Source organism: Platichthys flesus, chromosome 12 (assembly GCF_949316205.1).
Source record: "Platichthys flesus chromosome 12, fPlaFle2.1, whole genome shotgun sequence".
Classification (NCBI taxonomy): domain Eukaryota; kingdom Metazoa; phylum Chordata; class Actinopteri; order Pleuronectiformes; family Pleuronectidae; genus Platichthys; species Platichthys flesus.
In genome coordinates this window covers 3946082-3968101 of record NC_084956.1, presented here as the reverse complement: position 1 = coordinate 3968101, position 22020 = coordinate 3946082, and the positions used below count along the sequence as shown (strand labels likewise).

General features: G+C 41.7%; 1 protein-coding gene and 13 non-coding genes across 20 annotated transcripts in view; 11 read left to right on the top strand and 3 right to left on the bottom strand.

Moving 5' to 3' along the window:
- Positions 1-22020, bottom strand: part of LOC133966498 (LIM domain-binding protein 3-like) — a 33856-nt gene that overhangs the window by 5786 nt on the left and 6050 nt on the right. For 3 of the 7 annotated variants that reach the window (XR_009923954.1, XM_062401455.1, XM_062401456.1), the window contains 6 exons: positions 11607-11758; positions 9420-9489; positions 8361-8548; positions 3198-3361; positions 2751-2790; positions 965-1066 (listed from right to left, as the gene is read on the bottom strand). Coding sequence is in view for 6 of the 7 variants with exons in the window: in XM_062401455.1 (XP_062257439.1) it covers positions 965-1066; positions 2751-2790; positions 3198-3361; positions 8361-8548; positions 9420-9489; positions 11607-11758 (716 nt within the window). In the remaining variant the exon portion in view is untranslated. Of the gene's footprint in view, positions 1-86; positions 144-964; positions 1067-2750; positions 2791-3197; positions 3362-5171; positions 5346-6580; positions 6604-8360; positions 8549-9419; positions 9490-11606; positions 11759-22020 lie in introns of all 7 variants that reach the window. The other 4 variants (XM_062401457.1, XM_062401458.1, XM_062401459.1 and 1 more) reach the window with 4 other exon arrangements.
- On the top strand, positions 12622-12695 carry trnat-ugu (transfer RNA threonine (anticodon UGU)). The gene has a single exon. It is a non-coding gene; the product is annotated as a tRNA-Thr (tRNA).
- Positions 12948-13021, top strand: trnat-ugu (transfer RNA threonine (anticodon UGU)). Its single transcript has one exon. It is a non-coding gene; the product is annotated as a tRNA-Thr (tRNA).
- On the top strand, positions 13215-13288 carry trnat-ugu (transfer RNA threonine (anticodon UGU)). The gene has a single exon. It is a non-coding gene; the product is annotated as a tRNA-Thr (tRNA).
- On the top strand, positions 13504-13577 carry trnat-ugu (transfer RNA threonine (anticodon UGU)). The gene has a single exon. It is a non-coding gene; the product is annotated as a tRNA-Thr (tRNA).
- Positions 14805-14878, top strand: trnat-agu (transfer RNA threonine (anticodon AGU)). The gene has a single exon. It is a non-coding gene; the product is annotated as a tRNA-Thr (tRNA).
- trnat-agu (transfer RNA threonine (anticodon AGU)) lies at positions 14998-15071 on the top strand. The gene has a single exon. It is a non-coding gene; the product is annotated as a tRNA-Thr (tRNA).
- Positions 15312-15385, top strand: trnat-ugu (transfer RNA threonine (anticodon UGU)). Its single transcript has one exon. It is a non-coding gene; the product is annotated as a tRNA-Thr (tRNA).
- trnat-cgu (transfer RNA threonine (anticodon CGU)) lies at positions 15935-16008 on the top strand. The gene has a single exon. It is a non-coding gene; the product is annotated as a tRNA-Thr (tRNA).
- trnat-ugu (transfer RNA threonine (anticodon UGU)) lies at positions 16789-16862 on the top strand. Its single transcript has one exon. It is a non-coding gene; the product is annotated as a tRNA-Thr (tRNA).
- On the top strand, positions 16988-17061 carry trnat-cgu (transfer RNA threonine (anticodon CGU)). The gene has a single exon. It is a non-coding gene; the product is annotated as a tRNA-Thr (tRNA).
- Positions 17803-17876, top strand: trnat-agu (transfer RNA threonine (anticodon AGU)). Its single transcript has one exon. It is a non-coding gene; the product is annotated as a tRNA-Thr (tRNA).
- On the bottom strand, positions 18267-18340 carry trnat-agu (transfer RNA threonine (anticodon AGU)). The gene has a single exon. It is a non-coding gene; the product is annotated as a tRNA-Thr (tRNA).
- Positions 20487-20560, bottom strand: trnat-agu (transfer RNA threonine (anticodon AGU)). The gene has a single exon. It is a non-coding gene; the product is annotated as a tRNA-Thr (tRNA).

The following is a 22020-nucleotide window of genomic DNA, read 5'->3' as shown; positions in this document are numbered from 1 at the left end:
GGCAGATGACGGTGATGATGATGGCGTAGTGCTGAAAAGGAGGTGCCGTGTGAACTGAGGAGATGGATCCCTGCAGGTGTTTGTACCTGGAGACTGCAGCTCTGTGCTGGAGGTTGAAGCCAGCGGCCGACTGTCGCTTCCGGCTGCAGAGACGACAACAGCAGAAGTCACCATGAAGACCTGCAACCTGGAAACCTGGTTCTATGACTGGAAACACCAACTGCCGCTGCCTTTCGACCGATCTGTGCGTCTATCAATCCATCTACTGTGTTCTCCAAAGAGACGGTGGAGGAGACCCAAATCAGAGCTTAAACCAGAACAAACTGGACTTGGATTCTTCACGTCAACACAAACATGAAGAAACATCACATGTCACGTTTACAGCATGAACAAGAGATGAGTCTTTAGAAGATGCTGGACATTCCCTGTCGCACACGGTCGAACACTCCTGGTTTCACAATCAAACCACCACATGACCAGGAACCCTCCAATCCAGATCACAACAACTCAACACAAACCAGCGAGTGACAACACAAACTCAACACAACAACTCAACACAAACCAGAGAGGTGAGGAAACATTACATCACAGCCGACAGCAAAAGTCGACTCTCCGGAGAGCCAAGTGGGTCTAAATTCCCCAGTGTGTCACTAATATGACAAATCAGTGAATTTGATTGTGTGTACTTTTACTACAATGAGATTTATTTTCATTTGCATGATTTTTGTTTATCTTCTGTATAACTTTTTTTTTATCTTCATTTATTTGACTGAACTCAATTTCTTCTGTTGATTATAAACAACATCGTAGATTTGCTCATGCACGAAGTTTGAATAACCTAAAATTAAATAATGAATCTTCATGTTTGAAAAATATTTTTATGAGACAAAGACAAACAAAAAATGTGATTAACAAACAGAAATAAAATCCAAACGTCTTCTGCTGAGATCTACACACTGGTTACCTGTGAGGGGCGGGGTCAGGCGAGCAGGGGGCGTGGTCAAGAGGCTGCACAGCTGGCACCGCGGAGGCGGAGCTAGCTGAAGTCGGAGCATGCTCAGTAGGGCTACAGGGGGTTTAGCAGCAACAGCGATAGAGAGAGAGAGAGAGAACCACACAAATATATATATACTGTATATATATATATGTGTATATATATGTAGTATATATACATGTGTGTATGTACACATGCAGTCCATAGATAAAAATATACTGTAAATGCAATTATGTATATACCGTATATAAACTGTTTATACACAGATCGGATTAGTTAAAGTCTGGAAAAAGGTAGAAAAGATCAAGCTTGTTATTAATCTCATGCAAAAAACAAAATGCCCTGTATTGCTCAGGCTGCAGAGGACGTTCCTATAATGTTTATTTTTCTTCATTTGATGTCAAAATTCCCATAAATTTGTCAAAAGATTATTCAACCTTTGTGTTTTTCTTCATGTCAACAATCGAAGGTCATTTGCTTTCCTTGTCGTGCAGCAAATTGTTTCTTCTGTCTCATCAGAAGAAACTCATCATGTTTAAATTCGACTTGAGCTCAAGTTTCAAACAAACTTCTGGAAATAACGTGGATGAGCCCTGGTTTCAAGAGAGAAGGTTTGAATCCTTTTAAATGTTTTATTTTATAATATTTTTATTATTATATTTATGCCTTTAACTATTTAAGCATTACACAATTAGGTTTTTTAAATTTTACTTTTGATATCATAATAATCTTTTTCATTCAGAATCTACGGAAATTATCTATTTGTTTGTGTTGATGTTTTTAAATATCTTTTCCATCTTATTTCAGTTATTTGTGATTATCTTAATTATATATATATCAGTGTTGTTATGGTTTCTGTTTGTCATATTTTAATCATTATCTATTTGCTGTGTGCTTTAGTCTCAAGCTGTTTACATTTCCACTGTCTGTCATCATTTCCCTGGAGGAAACACTTTATAAACATCTGTACATGAAACTGATAATTCTGATTATAACAGAGCAGCTGAATAAAATCAACAGGCTTTCTTCAAATCATCTGTGTGAGCAGAATTGATAGAATCCAGCCGACGGATGGTTTCAGGTTTAAATGAGCAGCTTCCTTCAGGACAAAAAGAAAAAACACCACAGTCTCTTTATTGGAGGATAAAAGCTCAACCTCTGATCTTATTGATTCACGGTGACTCACTGGACGTCATTCGGTCGTATATCAGGAGGAAGGTTTCGATTGTGCATAATGGAGGGATGATTAAATAAGTGCACAGAGGAGAGAGAGCTCCATCCATCAGTCGGACAGGAGAAGGAGGAGGAGGAGGAGGAGGGCTAAAAGCTTTGTCCTCTCAGACACTGAACAGACTCTGTGCACTTTGATTTACAGCATCTGTCGCTCGTTACCATAGTTTGTTCAAACAGCATAAAGCCTCATCTTGAATTATTTACTTTGTGTATTAATGTCTAGATTTAGGTCAAGATTTTGTATTTAAATTGTTTTGTTTGGACGATGAATGAAATGTATAAATAAACATGTTGTTTATGTTCGTTGGGATTCGATTGGGATTTCTCTGTGATGAAAACTGATTCATGTTTCAGGTCTTTAACATTTTCACTTGTAACACAGTTCCTGCACAACCATTCCTTGATCACTGTATAGATTCAGTTCAGTGTGACAGGGGGGTTGATGGTGATTGGGTGAGGAGCTGGGGGGGTGGGCAGGGTGGGTGGGGGTTCAGCAGCTCACTGATGGGGCACTGCTGCCTACCTGCTGCTCCTCAGCGCCTCCTGCTCCTCATCCTCTGGTACTGCAACAAGAAGAGAAGGAGATGTGATTGAAGCAGATCAGAAAAGTTCAATACACTTTTATGAATTATATCATCAGGTTATTATCAGTTGTGCATTCATTAAAAAATATTTTAATGATGTTTATTTAGCTCTTAATTAATTCAATTTTAGATTAGATAAGTTAACCAAGAAATCTGCAGAATAGAGGACGTCTAACAATAAATATCAGTAAAAGTAAAAGTAAACATACAGTATAAACAAGAGGAAATACATAGAAAAAAGTAAAGTAATAATATAATGTCTGTCTATAGGGACTTCTTTCTCCATCAGTGGGTTTCTACCTGACTGCTGTTATAACATTTGATGTCAGAGTTTAGGAAACAACAACATGAATTAAACAAATCTGCAGCAGTGACATGAAACTTACAGGACTCAGTTCCTGTCATGTGGGCGAGGACCCGGAAGGTCTTGGACTGCATGGTGGAGCCGCGCTGTCCCCACTCCCCCACGTCCCGGTCCCTCTCTGCGCTCTGCACGGCCTGATAGACCGGAGAGGCGCTGTCTACGAGATGATCTTTAACTGGGAGACTACTGGAACCACATCACCCCCCACACACACACCCCCGACACCACAGAGCGTCAACACCGAGACTCTAAGCTACAGATTTAATCCCAGGAATTAATGAAAACATCAGTTTTGGTTTTATTCTGTTATTTGTGGACATTGTGAAGAGCTAAAATTTAAATCAACTAAATTATTAAATTTAAGCAATATTCAGCTGGTGTTGATTTGGTTTAGCACAAAATGAAGATAATACTGAGAGTTCTGCTGCAACTGTAAAACAAGTTCATGGAAACAACATCTAACATTTTAGATTAGATTTTATTTTTACGAACGAATGTCCGTCACAGAGAGAAGGAGAAGAACGAGCTCAGAACCTTTTTCGTTTCAATTGAACTTTTTTCCGAATTTCTTTCTTTCATGTGTTCACTCTCCGAGGGAAGAAAACACAACTTTTATTTCCTTGGTTAAGTTTTGTGTTCCAAACGAGAGTGTGGTGAGACCTTGAGAGAGCAGCAACAGGAGGAGGAGGAGGAGTCAGTGTAAATGGTTTCTCATCACGGCTCGATGGGTCTGATCGGAGTAACATTTTAATTCGAGCTGTTTCACTGAAGGATGAAAATACTGACGCTGAAATGATGAATGGGTTCAGAAATGTTTGGAGCAGTATCATTTATCCTCAATTCAAAAAGACAAGTGAGTTCTGCAGATGCAATTTTCTAACAGGATCCGAAAATTAATTGTTAGTTTGATCTGAGTTTGTTTCTTTCATCTCACACAAACAAAAACAACAAGAACAACAACGTTTGTCTCTCATGAAGGGAGTATGAAAATCAAAAAGCCAAGATGCAAACAACCAACGACCATGAAAAACAAGTAGATAGTATATTTCTATCTCTGTGTGTATGTGTGTGTGTGTGTGTGTGTGTGTGCAATGATCTTGCAATTTAAGCTGCAAAAACATTTCTTAAAGTGTAGTTGATGTCTGAAAATCCAGCTAAGAGTTTCAGTTCATCTTTGAGTCCATGGGACAACTGTTAAAAATTTAAAATGATTCCCTGAAGACAGACATGACATATAATGTTCAGGAGGCAAAAACTTGTTTTGTGAGGCCACTGTGAACTTGAACTTTGACCTTTGACAACTGATATCTAATCAGTTAATCTGTGAGGCTGAGCTGAAGAAAGAACGATGGACAGATGTGCAACCTTTCCATCTCTGAGAGTGTGACACACAAACCACAGTGTTCACAACGAGCTGTGATCAACATGCAGACCAACCACGTTCCAACACGTCTAATCTGAACGTCTGTCGAGAAACATCTGTGTGATACATGCTGTACATGACATTAAGAATGAAAGTGGGTGTTTCAACACACACTCACTCTGACATAAAGTCACAACAGCTGCAACACAAACGATAACAAAGAAACAACAAACCCTGGAAATCTCCATCCACTGAAAACTACACTGAAGCAGCATCTCTACCCTCGACAAGAAAAACAACTAACAACCGAGCTGATGGACTGAATCCCAGTCACTGACGGGAGGAGAGAGGAAGTGAATCCACAACGTAGAGGGAGAAGAAGAGGAGGGGAGTGAAGAGTCTGTTTGACTGGACGTGGGATAGATTTTTGTGATATCCAGCAGATCCATGAAATAAACAAGAGGTAACGAAGAAGAGGAAGAAGAGGGGGGGAGGAGAGTGTGGAGGAGGAGGTGGAGTGTGAACAGGAGGAAGAGGGTACAGGAGATGGTGAGGAAAGAAAAGAAAGAAGGGACACAAAGGGAAGACAGGAGGAGGAGGAGGAGGAGGGGGAAGAGGTCGTGCTGTTCTTACCCAGCATCGTGCCCCTTGTTCTGCGTCTGCCCTGCGATGGTGTCCATGATGGCGTCCTGCGAGTACAAGCTGATGGGCGTGTTGTACTGGGCGTGGATGATGGTGGCCTTACCGCCGGGGCCCTTCACCTCGATGGGATTGTGGGTAGAGAGCGTGGCAGGGTTGAAGCCGGCACTGCTCGGCAGAGGAGGACGTGTGGAGTGGACGGGCAGTGATGGAGAGAGGGAGAGGTGAAAGGTGGATGGAAGGAGAGTGGGAGGAAAAGGTGAGAGTGAAGAAATGATGTCGCTGACGGAGGTTTGTGTTAAAAAGAAGAAAAGTCCAGGACGCTCATGCTCACAGCAAATAGACGATTTAGTACACAGCTCATCTGTCTCCTTTAAAATCAAAATGTCCTACTTTCATCAAAGATAACTTCACACTTTCTTCTGCATCTTTCTGTCGACTTCAATCCTCAGTCAAATAAATGTGGATTGTCATCTGCATATTGTTGAATTGGTCCAGTAAATTAATTTCCTGAATGTTCCAGCATCTCTCATCATCTACGTCCAGGTTCACTTCACAACAAGCAGGAGAAGAAAACACAACAAACCGACACAGCACATCAGGACGAGAAGCTGGAGATGACAGGCTCGATCTTATCTCCCGTGTTTGAATAAAACATCCATCAGACCTCATGCTTTAGCGATCCACATGCTTCCACCATGAAATGTCACAGCAGCTCACTTCTACAGAAACAGACGTCAAAGCGTGACCTTTCCTGTCGGAGCAGAAATGTCAACGCACACGATCGGATCAGACGAGCAGCTCTGATTTGATCACTTGCATTCAACACTCTAATTTAAATAACACTTCAATTTGCCTCCGGAGTCATGCAGAGACAAACATTCACAAACACCCACGGGGGATTTTGACAGATAATAAAGTTGAACTTTGAATTAATTAGCTGCAGAATGATTTATCTCTTTAGCTTTTTGGTTAAAAACAAAAACAACAACAGCAGCTTTTTAGAAACAAACATAAAAACAACGACGATGCACATTTACTGACGGTGAGTCATAAACTGAGAAGTGAGAAGTGGAGTCATTTTCTCATTTTATCCCTGGAGGATAAATCTGCCCCCGCTGGATTTATTTTGGACGCAGAGGTGTTAAGGTTCCCACTCTGGATCACCATGACCTGGGTTTTTATTAATAAACCAGTGTCTGGTCTCACTGGTTAGCGACACCCTGGCAACAGGGAGGCTTCCGTATTGTAGACCAGAGAATTCAAGGAGTTCATATTATTGGCGACAGACTTGATCCCTACAGAGGGTGCATCTAAACTCAGCCACAGAATCAAACCATGCCTTAAAAAACCCAAACAGAGCAAACACACAGGACGGGAGGACGGGGGAGGAGGATACTAACTTGGGAGGAGCGGGGGAGAAAACCTTGTTTGGTCCGACCGAAAGGAGAGGAGAGAGGAAAGATAGAAAGAGAGAGGAGATGAAGTCATTAGAAAACACTTCACTTCAGAACTATGATATCGTCGGGGCTAAAGAGAGGGAGGAAATAAAGGTCAGAGGTCCGAGAGGAGCTGAGGTAAAGACAGAGGAGTCAGAGCGTCCCAGGCTCAGTATATATGTGTAAATAAAGACATTTAAAAAGGAACAACCAACATTTTATCATCATGAGGGAATCGAACCTGACGAAAGGTGTCAGAGTTTGTTTCCAGGTTTAATATGAAGTGATGTGGGAAGGATGAATTGTTAGGAGTGTGTGTGTGTGGGTGTGTGTGTCCAGAAGGTCCCCTGACCTTTAACAGTAGCCAGCGGAACCAACAGGTGTTTGGCATCTTTGGTGAAGCAGTAATTGAATCGCACTGTTAACTGAGGAAACACCACAGGCATGCTGGGAAAAAAGTGTGTGTGTGTGAGTGATGAAGAGTGATTATGAACAGTTATGGTAACAGTCACATATTCACCTCTGATTGAAGGATGTGAGTGCTTAAAATGGAAGTGTGTAACTGCTGCAGGAGTCTGTGTGTGTATGGGTGTTTGTGTATTGCTGATGTCGTGGGGACATCTGTGGACACTGTGGGGACTCTACATCCTTCTGAGGACACCATCATGAACCTTTAAGGTGAATCCTTGTGTGTGTGTGTGTGTGTGTGTGTCTGTGTTTCCTGTCATGTGCTTTTATTGGACGCGACTCTTCCCTTTAAACCCACAGAAACGTCTCACCCTCCTCCTCACTGCTAACTGACCGTCTCCATCATCATCCCTGAAACACGGGGGTTCGTTTCCCCGTTTTAAACACTCGTCTTCTCCATCAGCGACTCTTCTTTTTATATTGTGGTTATTTTTCAGCTCATGTTTTGATTTTGGGAGATTTGAAAACACTAATAGATCGGGTGAGCCCATTCTTCTCCTTCTCTTCAGGGTTAAAATGTTCAGAAGGAGACATCAGTCCTGCGGAGGCTGTGTGTCGTTCGATGTGTCGGGTTAATGTTCCGGGGTTCAGAGGTGGAGATGCAGCAGATAATATAGCTGAGCCGAATTTATGGCGGCCCTGAGCTTCAATGCAACACAAAATGTGATTTATGTTTAATTATTGTGTTTTGCAGCTCAGGACCAGATTAAAGGATATAAAATATAAATCATCCTCAATGGTTTATTTCAGTTCATAAACAGTAAATAAAGATGGACAACATCTCTTTCTAAAAACATCTCAGATAAGGGGGCAGCAATCGTTGTTCTTCCTCCGCCAGAGTTTAAACAGCAGTGGAGCCATTGTTACGAGGCTCCGCCCAAATATTGATTCGACCAATCCTGAGTCAGTCTCAGCTGTCAATCACATTGTCTCATTTTATATATATATATATATGTCTACTTAGATTTTTCTGTTTGGTCCATGTCCCATCTGCTGACATGTAGGAAGCAGGACTTTTGACCTGTACTGCAGCCAGCCACCAGGGGGCTATGAACATGTTTGGGGATTCTGTCATGTCGTACATCTTTATTTACCATCTGTGGTTTACTTCTTTAAAAAATAAGCTTTGAAGTGAGAAAACTATTTGTTTGATTCTGGTATGCTAGCTAGCCAGCTGACATGGTCTCGACATTAATCTAAGTTAGTTCCACTCGTTGCCAGCAGGGCGGCTCCACCTCCTCCCCCGTTCGTTAACCTGACTGTCTTCTTTACCTACCCCGCGGGCCGACCCTCCTGAATCGCTGCCATCTCCCTCAGAGTCTCCTCTGAGTACAGGCCGATGGGGGAGTTATACACCTTCCTCTGAGCGGGGCTGCCCGCTCTCCTCCCAGGGGAGTCTGCCTCTGCAGGCCCGGAGGAGGGACTGCAGGCCGACAGGCGGCCGTTGACGTGAACTGACTGAGGCTTCAGGTAAGGAGGAGGAAGGGGAGTCAGGGGGGAGGAGACGGGAGGAGGAGACAACTATCAATACCTGATCAATGTGTTTTATATGCAAGGTCATGTTAGTTGCTATGGATTTTTCTTTAACACTAAAAAATCCTATCAAAAAAAACCCCTAAAGGTTAATTAATAAATGTGTCGAAATCGTTTTTTTAATTTTGATCATTAATTTCTCATGAATGCTTTTAGAATAACACAAATTCAATTAGTTGAGGTCTTATGAAGTAAAATTAAATTATTATTTTCAATTATTGTTGCTTATCAGTATCTCTTAGGGCTAAAAAGATTGGTCCAATTAATTAAATTAGGGATTGAGGTTATTGATCCTTTGCAATTATTCACTCGACGGACGCGACAATACATATTTTTTTGGGGGCGTGTGAAAGTATTCATGAATTCCTGTGGCCACCAGGTGGCGGCAGCTCATCGGACTAGAGAGAGATTCTTCCACAGAGTATGTGTGTCTGTGTGTGTGTGTGTGTGTGTGTGTGTGTGTGTGTTTGTGTGTGAGTGACAGCGTACTGTAATAATCATAAAGTCCAAATGAGAACCAAAAAACAAAAGATGACATTATCCAAAAACAATAAATACAAATTTACCTTAAAACAATCTGTGAAAAACAAGACAATGAGAAAATCCATTAAAAAATTTAAACAATAGAAACAAATCCATGTTTAAATCCTTAAACTTTTCAGTTAACGTTAATTAATATCCTTCTTCAGTTTGAAAATCAAGCTGTGCTGATTTCCACATCACATCTGGAGGCGGACCTGAAAACACTGGAGCCTCTGCTGCAGTTTACAGGCAGAAGCGAATGCATTCTGGGTAGAGTTACCTGTTGGTGAGGGATCATGGGAATCACACCGTCCATCCTCGGTGGCGGCATCATAATGGGACGTTTAGACCTGCAGGAAGGAAAATAAAACAGAACTGTCACGTTTGATAATTCTGTCCCAGCTGCTTAATAATCCAAACCTTCTCTTTAATAAAAGCCTTATATTGTTTGAAACTCAAGGAATTTGTTGTGTAAATGTCAAATGTTTTTTATCAATGAAATCCTTCAGTATGTGGGTCACTGTGATGGAAAAACTCTGTTCACTGATCAACAGAGGGACACAGAGCGAGAACAACTCTGAATTGGTGTCAACGCTCATTTCACAAGCTCCACCTTTAAACATAGGAAAAAAAGCTTCTATTCCTCAGCTACAAATAAGAAAGAAAGGACGAAATTAAATGTCATAGGTCACAGACGACAGAAAATGTCTCTGAGCCTGTTGAAAAAAAACGAGCAATAATCAATCAAACCCCAGCAACTGGAGCAAAGGGTCAGAAAGTTATGCACAAACCTTCACACACACTTTAATAAATTAATCAGCCTTTTATCATCAGTTAAAATCCTGTCTTTTCTGCCTGGCTGATGCTGTGACGTGCCTTGAATCCACTGGATTATCGTGACATGATGTTTTCAGACCGTCCACGATAATCGTCCTTCAGACTCATCAGACAGTTCCACACACAGCAGCTTGAATTTGAACTCAATCCACAAAAAGTCCCCATGTTACACAAATGTTATATTCTCTCCACTGGCTCCGTCCTCATGTCAGATCAGACTTTAAGGTGCTTTTGATGACCCACAGGCCCCTTCATACCTGTCTGATCTCTTTAAACCTTACACTCCATCCACTGCTGTTCGGTCTCAGAGGGCCGGGCTCCTGTCTGTCGCCAGAGTTAAAAAGTAGTCTGGGCCTTTTTCTTATCGGTCCCCCGTCCACTGGAACAACCTCCCTGCTCACTTCAGACTGTCTGACTCTGTAGAGGCCTTTAAATCCAAACTTAAACTTCATCTTTGCTTCTTAATTTTTTCCAGTTAGTGGCTTTGATTACTTCAGGCATGTCAACGGTTATCACTCTGCCGCTGGTCGGCCGCTGTTCGACCAGGTCTCTGAATCCAGGCAACGAGATTTGTCAGACTTGTTTCTTGTTTCTGGTTTTCTACTGTGAGCTAAATAAATAAAGTAAAACAAACAAAGAATAAAGCAGATCCACCTTAAAATCTGCGATACCTTGCTTAAAATGAGGCTTGCTTACAATTTAACCAAATATACAATTAACCACATTTCTATCTTTCATTTCAAACACAAGAATAAGCCAAAACATATTCTGGAAATTATTATTTGTCATTTTATGCTGCGAGGAAGAAAACAACCCTATATTACCCTAAAGAAAAATGAAGAAATTACTGCTCCCTCAGCTTTGTGTGTGTGTGTGTGTGTGTTATCTGTGTCGCTGATTACATCAGCGCAAAGGGTAAGCAGAGGTCAAACAGCCTCTATTATGTGCTGCTGTGTGTCCGAGCTTTACGTCTATTTCCTGACCCGTGTCTCCTGCAGTCCACCACAGGCCTCAATGTCCACTTTACACTAATGAAACAACTTAAATGACATGAAGACATGATGAAAAGAAACAGGACAGAAGCCCCTCATCCTCGGCCGGACGTCTTATCTTCATCACCCAGAGGGTTCGTGGTTATGAGCCTCTGCTCTCGGCTCTGTGTGGACCAACATTCATTTCCTCACTGAATTTATCAGATCTCCTCAGTCAGAAACCTTCAGGATAAAATGAGCAAGATTTGAGTCCAACTTCTCATTTTAAATATAATATTAGAAAAACTGGTTCTTATGTTAGTGTAACATTTCTGTTAGTTCAATTTCTAAAAATGTTGGTGTTATTGGATCTGAAAGCTCGTTTCTAATACAACATACTTTTCCCCCTCGAGGCGTTTGAGGAGCTCACTAGGTCCAACACAGGAGGTCATCGTGACCTTTGACCTCTTCCTATATTGTGTTCACAAGAAGAGAACGAACGTACAAACTGAAAACCACCAAGACTGTTGTGTGGAGGCATGAAAATTAAATCTAGGTCATAACCCAGTTTTGTGGAAATGTGTATTTACTGTGTTTTATCTTTGTTGAGAATCACAGTGTAGAAAAATGTGCAGTTACTTTCCACCACTGGTTCTTACTTGGACATGGTGAGTGCCAGGTTGTAGTTGGCCATCTTGATCTTGTTCTGGGCCTCCAGGTGAGTCATCCCGTCAGTGCCAACGCCATCAATGGCGACAATAACATCACCCTGGATAAGGTTTCCCTGCGCCGCCTTGCTGCCAGGAGTGATCTGTGCAACACAAACACAAAGACGTTCAGATTGTGCGTTTGTTCCCGAGGAACCAATAACCGCACAGGTGATGTAACTCGATGCTGCACAGAGTCACAACTGTGACTTTTGATTCATGCTTCTTTAATCAATATCCTAGAAGTAGGTTTGTGAGTGATTAACACGTCCAATGACACTCAGCACAGGTCAGTGCACACGTCAACCTAAATCCTTCAGGCACGTAATCCAGAAACCAATTCATCAAATGGGAAAGCATTATTCCATAAGTTCCTCATTAATATGAATGTACTTTAATATGAAAATCCATCGCAGGTGAAGAGTTTCGTTTTTGACATTTACCTGAGAGAGAACAGCGAGGACACGACCCACAGCACTAAAAGAGAAGCTGGAGCAGGTTCATGCCACAGACACATTTCATGGACAGCCACCAGATGTCTTTTCATCAGACACTATATTCAGAATTAACTAGACAGGCAATATGTGCAGGTGCTGTGGCTTAGCTGGTCAAAGCGCCTGTCTAAACAGGAGATCCTGGGTTCAAATCCCAGCAGTGCCTTCATCTTACTGAGGAAACCCCTTAGCATTTTTGCTCATGTCCGTTAATCTGGTAAATACTTTCCCCAATGTCTGCATTCAAGAACTGACGAATTTCCCCTGGGTTCTGTGCCATATCATCCTGACGTATCTCTTCCCTCCTCGCTCTCCCACTGATCTACGCTCACATTAAACGTTAAAACTAAACTCTAATCAGAAGTTATTAGGACACGTACATCTCCAGAAGCTATGTTTTAAACAAGAGGGTCATTGTGAACTTGTTTTACAGCCAGATGAGAAAATACATAATCAGGAAACACTCACAAAGAGGCGCTGTAGCTTAGCTGGTCAAAGCACCTGTCTTGTAAACAGGAGATCCTGGGTTCAAATCCCAGCAGTGCCTTCCACTCAATTAAACATGCAGTTTCTTTATCTATCTCTTCTCCTTCCAGCTTCTTATAGATACTCTCTGAATTTGTCTTTTAATTTTGTGGTTGATGCCAGAAAGACACTACATGTATCTTTGACATTATAAAAAATAAAACAAATCAATATAACTTCCCTGATTGGTCGGGTGTCCAGAATGAAATAAGTCTTTCACAACTGCTTGGTTTTTGTTCACTGTCTTTGGCAGAATTGTAGACCATGAGTATGAGGCGCTGTGGCTTAGCTGGTCAAAGCACCTGTCTTGTAAACAGGAGATCCTGGGTTCAAATCCCAGCAGTGCCTTTTACACAGAGCGACAGACATGTTAAACCCCCAGAAAGGTCATTTTCATAACCAAATTAAAATCCATACAGCTTAGTTGAAGCCCTGCATTCCTGTTTCAGTTCAATAAACTAAACATACAGGAGCCACCCAGTATCCCACACTTATCAAGAGCCTTACATGATTGTAATTTTTATGTAAGACAGGAAACAGAGGCGCTGTGGCTTAGCTGGTCAAAGCACCTGTCTTGTAAACAGGAGATCCTGGGTTCAACTCCCAGCGGTGCCTGCCATTTATTTAGAGCATCTCTAAATTTATTTAAGCATCTCCTCTCTGGATCCCTGTGGTGTCTTTCGGATTTCTCTCATTAATAAACACAGTTGTTCAGTGTTTCTCGCTAGAAACAAAGTGATAGTTCTGTTTTCCAGATTTAAGTGACATTGTAATACCTTCTTTTGATCTTGTCGTTTTAAAATGAAATATACAGTACACATCAAAGAAGAGGCGCTGTAGCTTAGCTGGTCAAAGCACCTGTCTTGTAAACAGGAGATCCTGGGTTCAAATCCCAGCAGTGCCTTCTTCACAGAATTAATCTACTTTTTCTTTGGGATAAACCTGCTCCAGCCGCTCTTTTTGTGTCTGTAATGAATCAGCATAAAATTAGAAATCTAATTAAAAATTAACATCTACGTTAACAAACATCCGAACACGAAAACTCCTTAGACATAGTTTTCATCCACTCCAACATTAGATCCTCTGCAGGATTTTCTTGCAGAGAAGTCAGATTTTACCAGAGCACGACAAACGGCCTGTGATGGAAACATTACTTAGTTTTTTAAAGATTTGACCTTGTGACCTTTCACTCATGCCGCTCGTCTGTAGCCCAGAGGCCTCTGTGGCGCCTCAAACACAATGACAGCACACAAGTGTTCATGTCTGAGAGTTAAAAGCCTGACAGCTGTCCATACAGCACTAACCCCTGCTGAGTCCCATCCACCCGCTCTGTTTACCCCCTGAAATCCCCCCTGACCCTCTATGATCTGTCTTTCTCGCCACTCACCCACAACCGCTCTATTTACATCCACGGGACTTATTTTAGCTCTGGGCTGAATGCTATGACCTCTGCCCTCTCCACCTGGAGCAGGAGGGGAAAGGTGATGTAGGACCATGGTGGAGATGGGGTGGTTTGAAAAGGAGGTTAACTAGAAGATATAGGTGCAGATGTAACTAAAAATGGAGCTGGGTGGAGAGGAGGAGTTTGTGCAGACGTAGAACAATGAAAAAAGGATTCAGATGTTGTATTTGTAGATATATGGAGGAGCAGGTGTGAATGCCTTGTGGATATTTCTCCTAAATAAAGAGAGTAGGTTCAGGTACTGTTCCAGTCCAGACTCCAGGCTCAGATTACTGGAGCAGAACCAACTGCACCGAGGGACTGATTACTGTATAAAAATCAACGGAGCTCAGAGCTGCAGCTAAAACGAAAACACTCCGTGATGTCAACCATTGATTTGTGAGCGCCATCTCGGTCTTTTCGAACCAGAGGTAACCATATTTTAAGGGAGCAGGAAGGTAGAGCCTGCACCCTTTGGACTCTACGAGCTGTCAATCACATGGTCTCCACACCACCAATGCATATAGTTATAAAAGGATGAGTAAGAAAACCGTGGCCAAAGCTGAAGTCTCTGGGTTCAAGTCCAAGCATTGCTGTAACAACAACTTGAAACTACACAACTTAAAGCAACACTTTCATATCCGCAGTCAACACAAATTATTCAGGAGCCGTAATATAGCAATACAAGGAGGCGCTGTGGCTTAGTTGGTCAAAGCGCCTGTCTAGTAAACAGGAGATCCTGGGTTCAAATCCCAGCAGTGCCTCATTATGAATAGTTGTGGGGCAAGACAAAGACACCTCTCACATTGTGACAGATTTAACTTTAACCTTATTGTTCTTACTGGGAGGCTGTAATATGACAAGTAAAAATCTCCTTTACAGAGGCGCTGTGGCTTAGATGGTCAAAGCACCTGTCTAGTAAACAGGGGATCCTGGGTTCAAATCCCAGCAGTGCCTCAAATACATCTATAAATATTGGTTTTTCAATATGACTCAGACTTAAATATAATAAGAATACAGTGGACAACGCTGAGCTGTCTTTGTTTAAATTTGCCTAAATAACAACTTCAAACAAAAGAAAATAATTCAACACTTTCCTATTCGAAGTCAACACAATTCAATAAACCTTTTTCTGAATTTGATGACAAATCGATGTCAGCTTCGAAATCAATTCAATTGAGGAAGTACGAGCAGAGTGGCACTGTGGCTTAGCTGGTCAAAGCACCTGTCTTGTAAACAGGAGATCCTGGGTTCAAATCCCAGCAGTGCCTTATTGTGAACAGTTGCATGTCATGACTGTGATTGAACCTCTCACACAGTTATAGAAATCTTACTTAGCTAACTTTAACCTGATTGTACCTGTTGTGAAGCTGTAATATGACATGTAAAATACTGCTGTACAGAGGTGCTGTGGCTCAGTTGGTCAAAGCACCTTTCTAGGAAACAGGGGATCCTTGGTCCCAGCAGTGTCTCAAATACCACTTTATGTTTACTGTGTCAAATATGAATCAAGCCGGATATATGAGAGAAGAAGAAGATAATTGAGAAATCCAATCTTCTCCTTAATAAAACTTTACACAACATAAAGCCACACTTTCTTCTTGGACGTTGACACAAATCCAACAATTTAATAGACTTTTTTGTTTTATGACGAATCTATGAGAACACACCTCTGCTCATTTTAGTTCACAGATGTCATTGACAGGACTGAAGTGTCACTGTGACGGCACAAGATCCAATCAGAGCTGCATCGTCCATGAAGTCCCTAATGTCAATTGCTGGATTGTAGTCTTAATATGAAATAAAAAGTATTTAACAGAGGCGCTGTGGCTTAGCTGGTGAAAGCGCCTGTTTCGTAAACAGGAGATCCTGGGTTCAAATCCCAGCAGTGCCTCAACATCAGTAACAACATGTAGAACAGCTGGTTTTGATCTCCACTTTTGAGTTAAACTCTTAAAGTACATCGGCAACTTTGATCTCTTGTGTGAAAGTTGTGAATGTCCACAAACACTGATCCTGAGCTGTCTGTGTCGAACCTCATCAAAGCCTCCCGACCTGCTCTTCAGCTGGACAGTGTGAAGTGTATGTGGGTCAGTGTGAGTGGAAGTAGGCCACTCCGCAGCCCGCACAGGCCTCACATTGTTCGAGCCCATTGAGCAGCTTCCGGAAAGAAAAACCTTTTTTTCAGCACGGTTTATTTTAATCCAACCGGCTGAGGTGAAATAATCTGGAAGCGGAGTGACCCTGGAATCAGCTGCAGACGAGCAGCCGGGGGGGTTCAGGCGTGAAAGTGATGTACAAGAGGGGCTCAGCACCCGAGTCCAGTCACAGCTCTCATTCTTAAAAAATGTTAGGAATATAAACTGGAATCTAAAGTCTTTCATCAAATATTTGTGAGCAACAACCAAAATTCACGTGTAAGAGCAAACTGCAACAACTACATTGATTTGTCCTTTTGTTTCCAGCAGAAAGTTGATAAGCTGAAATTGGTTTGGAGCTCAGAAATGTTTATTTTTAACGTCACACCAAGTTCAGAGGACAACGTTTTCTAATAAAGATAATCATTCTTCCTCGTCAAATTAAATCAAACAGTTCAATTGTCTTTTTCTGGTTTTGTGATTAATCTGTCAGCTCGGATCTGAATCAAGCACAAATATGACATTAGGGGAAGAGGGGCGCTGTGGCTTAGCTGGTGAAAGAGCCTGTCTTGTAAACAGGAGATCCTGGGTTCAAATCCCACCAGTGCCTTGTTGTGAAATCTTTCTAAAGCCCCATATCCTGCTGTGGGGGAATAACTGTGCACCTTTTAGATCACAATGTTATCAACAGGATTTATATTTAGTTTTTGTATGAGATATGAAGTGTGACTCTCAGGCGCTGTGGCTTAGCTGGTGAAAGTGCCTGTTTCGTAAACAGGAGATCCTGGGTTCAAATCCCAGCAGTGCCTTATCACCAGTAAAACCAGCATGACTTCACTTTGAAGTTAGTAGAACTTTAAAAAAGTTGAGGGAAGCTGCAGATTGAGCTGATAGCTCTCTGTAGATTCATCACCACCACAGCTTTAACACTGTAATTTCAGACAGTGCTATTATACAAATAAGCATTTTTCCCTCTGAAATTCTCCATCGTGTTTGTGCTTCGGGTTTCATCAGATTTAACTGACAGTGACTTGGAGACATAAACATCTACCACCGTCATCAGATATTTCTAAATTCAGAAACATGACTCGTCCACTTTGAACCACCGAGAAGAGAAAAGAGGAAAATCTCACGTGTGAAGCCATCAAAACATTTCAGCAGAAAATATCTGTATGATCCAGAGGACGCTTCAGTTTCCATCAACACAGATATGATAAAAGATATTTAGTTGAAGTTGGTCCCTGAGCAGCAGCCATGGTTAGTTTCCTGCTGACAGAGGCAGATCTGATTTGTGAGGAACCAGTTTCTGTCTGTGGTTGGTTTCACTGAGTCTGGACCTCGTCCACCATCATGATTCTGGTTCAGTTACTGACTGTTTGTGTTCATCTGTGTCTTGAAAAGATGTCAAAACTCACGATGGATGGTTAAAGGTCATTTTCATACCTTGTTCTAAGTGGTCATCACCATCTCTTATTAAAACTTGAATCCTATGTATATCAAATCTAATCTACATCAGCTCAGATATGAGTTAGACCGAGTAGAAGAGGAGAGGCGCTGTGGCTTAGTTGGTCAAAGCACCTGTCTAGTAAACAGGAGATCCTTGGTTCAAATCCCAGCAGTGCCTTAAATGCTTGTTTTAAAAAAAAGGTATGAAGTGTCCACTGTTACACTCTGTGAAAAAGAGAATACCTCATAGCTTTGAGCAGTTTCAATGAAAGTTTTGAAAATCCACACAGTGCTGTTGTGTTCTCTGGGTCGCTTCCCTTCAGCGCCTTTCTTCACTGCTTCTTCTTCTTCTCTCGAATATAACTCTCATTACTTTGTGAAAAGTGTCTTTAATAAACCAAGAGGTTTCTTCCAGTGTTAATCAAATGTTTGATTTGGGTTAACTAGGGAAATTGGAACAACATATTTCAAACTAGAATGTGACTCAGTGAAGCTCAGACCTTGACAATGAAAAACTAAAAGAGAATCTCCCTAAAAGAAAAGGGTAGGATGTGAAGATAAGTAATTCTGGCACTGCTGGGATTTGAACCCAGGATCTCCTGTTTACTAGACAGGCACTTTAACCAACTAAGCCACAGCACCTTGAAATGCTTTAATAAGTCTCATACTAAACTTTCATTTATCTCTTATCTCATTCATTCTAGAACAAGGCAATATTATGAATGTATCTGTAAACATGTCAGTGAAACACAGAGTGAAAACATGTGCGTGGGGTTAGAAGCTATGTGTATAAGGCGCTGCTGGGTTTAGAACCAAGGATCTCCTGTTTACTAGACTGACGCTTGAAAGAACTAAGCCATAGCACCTGTGAAATCCAATATGTTTAAGGTTTTTGACAGAGAATGAAAGGACGGCAAACTGGAAGCAGGAAGAAAGAAAAGAAAAAGAGAAAATAACCTGTGGTTGTATACAGACACACAAAGAGACAAAAGGCAAAGTTTCATTTCATGGCAGCTGAAACGACCTCTCGTCAGCACACGAGAAGCTGCAACCTGAAGGTGTTGTTCTCGAGAAAGACGACATTTGTTTGCATTGATACTTAAAGAATCTCTTCAACCTGGACGTTGCAACTCAGAGACAAAGTGATTTTTCACATTAACACGCTGTATTTATAGATACGCAGTGAAATGTTGCAGCCTAGCACCCGGCTGCGGTAAAACGAAGAGTATAAGAGCGTTAATTAAATATATAGACATTTAATATATTTAAGCCCAGGCACGAATATCAATGCTTACAAATCAATTACCGTAGATATGTTATGTTAAAAATAAACAATAGATACTAAACTCACTTATATTAAGAGATAGGGCAACTGTTTCAGTTGAATTGCAGCTCCACAGGAAGTGATGTCATGAGGTCTGCGTCGCTCTATAAGGGTCCAACGGAGATAAAAATTTGAATCTGGAATTTGTTACGCACACAAAAGCTCGACAGCAGCGACTGTGTAACATACTGTAACAGTAGATGTGAGAGGCAACAGTCAGGTAACTGATAGGACCTGTGTGTGTGTGTGTGTGTGTGTGTGTGTGTGTGTCTTAGTGACCTTCAGAAGCTAAAAACAGCCTCCTTGCTGTCAGCAGCTCGAGCTGCTCGCTGATACACTGCAGGTCTGAGTGAGCCGAGGAGGCTGCTGCTCCAAAACACACAAGATACTGATGTTAGTTTACAGTAACACAATGTTAGAGTAACTCGCACTTTAACTTCTGGTTGGTTTTGTTTCTTTTGTTTCTCTGATGTCATTCAGTGACTCTTTGTGTCTCTGTAGTAATTTATTGTATCTTTGTAGTTGCTTTTTATCTATTTATGTTTTAGTTTGTTTATAATGTCTTTTTGCACCTCGGATGTCAAAATGCATGACTTTGTAGTCACTTTCTAACTCTGTTTGTTGGTTTTGTGTGTATTTGCTATCACATTGTATCTATGTGTATTTGTTTTGTTGCTTTGTAAAAAATGTTTGGTTGCATCTGTTTTCATCTTTGTAGCCATTTATTGTCTCTTTGCATGTCTTTGTAATCATTTGATTGACTTTCCCACAAACAACTTTAAGTTTCTGGTCCTGCAGCCTCCAATAATCTTCCTCTCTGTTACATGACGACATGAACTGCAGCGACACGGACAGAAATCCTGGTCGGTCCTTCAGTAAAGTACAGTGACTAGAACATGGATCCTTTTCAGGTCGCTCAGGGAAGCATCCTGTAACAGGACGCAGCGATGAGAGCTGAGTCAGGTCCATGTGTGACAGCCGGAGCTCAGCTTTCACACAGACTGTGAAACTTTATTAGAGCAGCTCAGAGAACGTCGGCTGTGAAGAAGCAGTGTGGACTGCCTGAGGCCGTCATGCAGAACATTTTAACTGATGCTGTTCATGTTTGCTGTGTGACTGAGTCAGCAACTTTCATCAAGCAATAATAGCTTTAATATTCTGTGTCTGTTTTGAGACTAAAGTCCACAGAGTGTCAAATGCTGATATGAAAGTAGTGTTTTAATCAGACAACAAAGTTTGGCCTTCTGTTTAATTTGTGCAACCTACTCTTGATTGACTTTAAGTTTCTGGTCCTGCAGCCTCCAATAATCTTCCTCTCTGTAACATGACGACATGAACTGCAGCGACACGGACAGAAATCCTGGTCGGTCCTTCAGTAAAGTACAGTGACTGGAACATGTTAAAGTACAGCGACTGGAACATGTTAAATACAGACCATCCTCATAGATATATGTAATAGTTTGAAGGCGCTGCTGGGATTTGAACCCAGGATCTCCTGTTTACTAGACAGGCACTTTAACCAACTAAGCCACAGCACCTCTTACAAAAGGTATCTCTAAATATATTTATGAACTTAAATAATGAAAGACTGGGACAAGTGAGTTTCTGCAAGAAAGAAAACGATTTGATTTCCTTATTTGAATCTTATTGTTCTCTGTTTATCTGGACATTTTTCTTTCCTGAAACAATCTCTTTTCTATTTGATCTTAGAATATAGAAAATGCATTTAGTAGGTGATACCCAGACTTGTCTTTTCAATTTCTCTCTCTTCAGCCATCTTTGTTGAAGTTCAAACATTGTTTCAATGAAAAAAATACAAGAATTACTTGTGCTCATCATTGTGGAACAGATGCAGTTTTCTCCCCTCTCTCCTCCGAGCGTCGTATTCTCTCATCACCACAGACTCAAAGCGTCTGTGACATTTCAGTGGGGCCGAAGGTTCACACTGCTCCACAGGGGAAATGTCATTCTGCTTTATTTCACAGTCGAGCGATACGGCAAAGAAAAGAGCAGAGTTTTCTTAACCTGCAGCAGACCAGTGCAGCAGATCAGTGCAGGCGAGCTGAGAGGAAACCTGCCGAGAGATCTGAGGACATCCTAAAAGATGTGTTAAATATAATAAGGCCCTCGGAGTTGGTGACTCTCTGCATTAGACAGGAATCAAAATGTGGAACATGTTTATAAAATGTGGGAACATTCACATGTTCACCACATACTGTTATACCCCCCCCCCCCGCCGCCGGGTAAAGAGCAGCAGATCGACTCTGATTCCTCATCTGTCCGTTAATCCCACCTTCTCCTCTCTGCTCCCTGGACCTTCTGCTCTGAACCGGTGGAAACAACCAACCAAACCCTGAGGGATGATGGGAAGTGTCAGCCGTCCCTCGCTTATCCAGACGCTCACTGACGGTGCTGCAGGAAACGCAGCGTAAATCCACGGCTGTCATAACGACGGCAGATTATCACCACATGGCCCCGAACACAGGGACGCAGATATCCTTCAAACAAAGTGTGTGTGTGTGAGTGTTTATTTCCGTCGTTGGATAGTAACATATTTGCAGTGAACAGCTGCAGATTTGTGTGTTTGAATGTGTGTCTAACAGGCTTGTCTATACACACAAACACACACACACACACAAAGATTTACAGTACCGACTTTGTGCAGGGTGAGAGCATAAATATGTGGTGATGGAATATATGGAAAATATGGTGTGTTGAAGTCTGAGTAGAGTCTGTAAGGCAGACCCTATAACCTCCATCCATTAGGAGACGTGGATGAATTCACACTGACGTCCACAACTTTAGAATCTAAATGTAATATCTTGATTAAAGTTTGGTTTTATGGTTCAGTGAGTGTGAATATGGAGAATGTTTCCACCTTCATTCCCTGAACGTCTGTTCTATGTAACTTTTTTGGTGAGTGGGTTCGATCTCCTGTGAGAAACTGACAGAGTCACAGCCTCAACTGTTTGAATCAGGTCCAGCAAGTTGAAGGGTG